At 42.0% G+C, this 3,305-nt stretch overlaps 1 protein-coding gene across 1 annotated transcript; it reads right to left on the minus strand.

The window, feature by feature from the left end:
• Positions 1-3: 3 nt before the first annotated feature.
• LOC116629588 (protocadherin gamma-A7-like) lies at positions 4-2,912 on the minus strand (the record flags this gene model as incomplete). Its single annotated transcript, XM_032399837.1, has 1 exon — positions 4-2,912. A coding segment is annotated over exon 1 (1,560 nt), but the record flags the coding sequence as incomplete, so codon positions are not given.
• Between the last annotated feature and the right edge of the window lie 393 nt (positions 2,913-3,305).

Consider the following 3,305-nt stretch of genomic DNA (forward strand, 5'->3'; position numbering starts at 1 on the left):
ATAGTCGAAGGAATGCAACGCATACAGGATGCCGGTGTCAGAGTTGATGGACACATAGGAGGATAAGGAAGCCCCGTGGAGAGGGTCTTCAGACAGGGAGTAAGTGACTTGAGCATTCTCATGGCTGTCCGGGTCATGTGCAGTCACAGAGAAGATGGAGGCACCTCTGGGGTTGTTTTCAGGGATGTAGACAGAATAGGAGGACTGGGGGAAGGTGGGTGGGTTGTCGTTGGTATCTGCCACATTCATGGAGATATGAGTTTCTGAGGACAAGGGTGGGGTTCCACCATCTGTGGCTTTCAGTGTGATGTTATACACAGAGAATTTTTCCCGGTCTAGGTTTTTCGCTGTCATCAACCTATAATAATTGTCTATTGATCTTTCTAATTTAAAAGGAAGATTTTCTGAAATAGTGCAGGTCACCTCACCATTCTTGCCGGAATCTCGATCTTGAAGGTAGAAAAGAGCAACTACGGTTCCAGGAGGAGTGTCTTCAGGGATTGAGTTGCTTACAGATGTTACAGTCACTTCTGGGGCATTGTCATTCACATCTAAAACTGTGATAATTACTTTAGCCCTTGTCATACTACCAGGACCGTCCTGAGCCTGAACTTCCATTTCATAGTAGCTGGACTCTTCATAATCTAGGCCTTCTAAAGTTGATAATTCTCCTGTATGAGGGTTCAGTCGGAATATCTGTAGAATCTTCTGAGTTATTTTCCAGAAAGAATATGTCACTTCCCCATTGACTCCCTCATCCAGGTCAACAGCGTGTACCGTGAGCAATCTTGCGCCCACCGGCAGGTTCTCAGGGACAGTTACTTGGTACTGAGGCAAAGAGAAGACTGGCGCGTGATCGTTCACATCCACCACTGTTACTTGGATGCGGGTGGTTTGGGATCTCGGTGGGTGGCCACCATCAGAGGCTGTAAGGAGTAGGTGGTGAACCGCCTTTTCCTCCCGATCCAGCACCCTTTCCAGCACTAATTCCGGATATTTAGCTCCGTCATCTCCATTCTGCACAACCAGGGAGAAGTGCTGATTGGGGCTGAGCTGGTAGCTCTGGAGGGAGTTCGTGCCCACATCTGGATCCCAAGCCTCATTTAATGGAAACCGCACCCCAGGAGCTGTGTTCTCCGTTATTTTTACAGTCATTTCTTCCGTCAAGAATCTAGGAGCGTTGTCATTAACATCTATTATTTCCACTTCTACAGGGTAAAGATTCATTTTATCCATCAGGATGTTAAAGTTCACCAGGCACCGCGCGCTCTGAGCGCAGAGCTCCTCTCGGTCTATCCTGTCTGCGGTGACCAAGCTGCCGCTTCGCGGATTCAAAGCGAAAAGCTGCGTCCTACCTCTGGAGACGATGCGGACTCCACGCTCCGCCAGTTCCCTGGGCTCCAGGCCCAGATCCTTAGCAATATTACCCACAAAAGACCCTTTGTCTGTCTCCTCGGGCACGGAGTAGAGAAGATGTCCTGCCCAAGCTTCCCTCTGGGTCCCCAGGAGGATGGAGAGCAGGATGAATCTTCTGTAGTCCCGACCCCTCTGCGGAGCCGCCATTGTTGTGCAGATCTTGTTTAGACACGGGGCTATCTCCCGTTGTGCTTCTGGATGCCAGTGTGTCAGTGTGGAATCTTTTGTATTCGTAAAAGAAGCCCAGAATCTAGTATAAGAGAACTGAGTTTGATGCAGCTTGGAAGAGAGTTTATCTCAATCTGGTATTTCTTTGTACGATAAAAGCTCAGTGGTTCTGGCAGATCTTTTGCACCATTTTCCCCCTGGTTGGTGAACAGCGGCACTCAGAGTCCTTACTAAGTTACTGCACCATATTGAAGCAAAATAACTGATTTTTCAGAAAGTTGTTTTATCCTTCAAAATCCTTCCATTTATATTTCTCCGATTTATATATCTTTGATATTATTTAAAAATATATTTCAAGAAAATGAATTAATGCAACAATGTTCATGATGGGTGCTTACTAATTCCAGATAACTTTTAAAATTTTTTCTGTTTTGCATTTCAACTTTGAAATGATGTTGGGTACTGCTTCAGGCTTCATAGAACACAGTAAAATCAGTGTTTGCAGGTAAAAAAAAGTGTGATTTATTTTGAAAAGGTATGTCAGAGTATAACAAATTAATTCAATAATATTGAACACCGACTATGTTCTAGATCCCGCATGTAAGACTCAGAAAGTCAAAATTTTCTTTAGAATACAGAGAGGTAATTTAATAAAGTTTTTGATTAGAGGGAAACTTAGAGATGATTTAGTCTAATACCTCCATTTTAATGATTTTAAAAATGAGAGGAAATTGCCTTGTCCTTGACTATAATAGTAAAACCATTGTTGGAATACAAATATCCTCACTTCCAGTGTTCTGAGAAGAAAAAGGAAAATCATTTGCCTTGGCTGATGCTTAATTATGCTCAAAAAGTGCCATTAGAGAGGAGGTAAGAACCCAAGCAACAACAATCAGCTATCGAAGCAACTCATTTTGCATAGAAGGCAGGAGTTTGCAGATTCTACCACCTGTGTATTCATAAGAAAGTGGGTGTTGACTGCTTCTTTTCATTATGCAATTCAAATAATCATCCTACCCGATTCTAGAATAATTGAAAAAAGTTGGGCCTCCAGATAGCCTTTGAGCATACACTGTCCTGAGAAGATCCTTAGAGGTACCAATTGTTCCAATGATGTTAATTAAGTAAAACTGAATTGTTGATGGATCTGAGGTTACCCTTAGCTGATAGAAATAAAATTCTTTCCACATAGTTGCAGGAGAAAAGAGTTACCTGTCCTGAAATGAAGACCCTGGCAAGAAATAAACTTACCTTATGGGGTGCCTGGCTGACTCAGTCAGAAAGAGCACACAACTCCTGATTTCAGGGTTGTAAGTTCAGGCCCCATGATGGGTGTAGAGATTACTTACATAAATAAATAAACTTAAAAAAAGAAATACCTTGCTTTGTAAATTATTTTAAGCCCTAGGGGAGTAGATAGCAGCACCAGGAGGAGAAATCAGAAGTAACATTGAGAAATGCTTCTTAGCTTAGTTGCTGGGGATTTCCTAACTAAGTGATCTATTTCTGCTCTCTGATGGCACTGGTCCAAAATATAGGCAATACTTTGAATGAAATGCTGTTTCAATCTATCAATTTATAGCCATGTTTGCTTTCACCAAGTAGATAAAATAACTTTTGTTCAAAGGAGCCAATATGAGTATTACAGATTAATTCCATAAGTAGAAGTTAAATACTATTTGTTTAGTAGTAATTTTGAACTTTCTGTTGATGTAAGCAAA

This window comes from Phoca vitulina, unplaced genomic scaffold (assembly GCF_004348235.1).
Source record: "Phoca vitulina isolate PV1807 unplaced genomic scaffold, GSC_HSeal_1.0 scaffold1568, whole genome shotgun sequence".
NCBI lineage: Eukaryota > Metazoa > Chordata > Mammalia > Carnivora > Phocidae > Phoca > Phoca vitulina.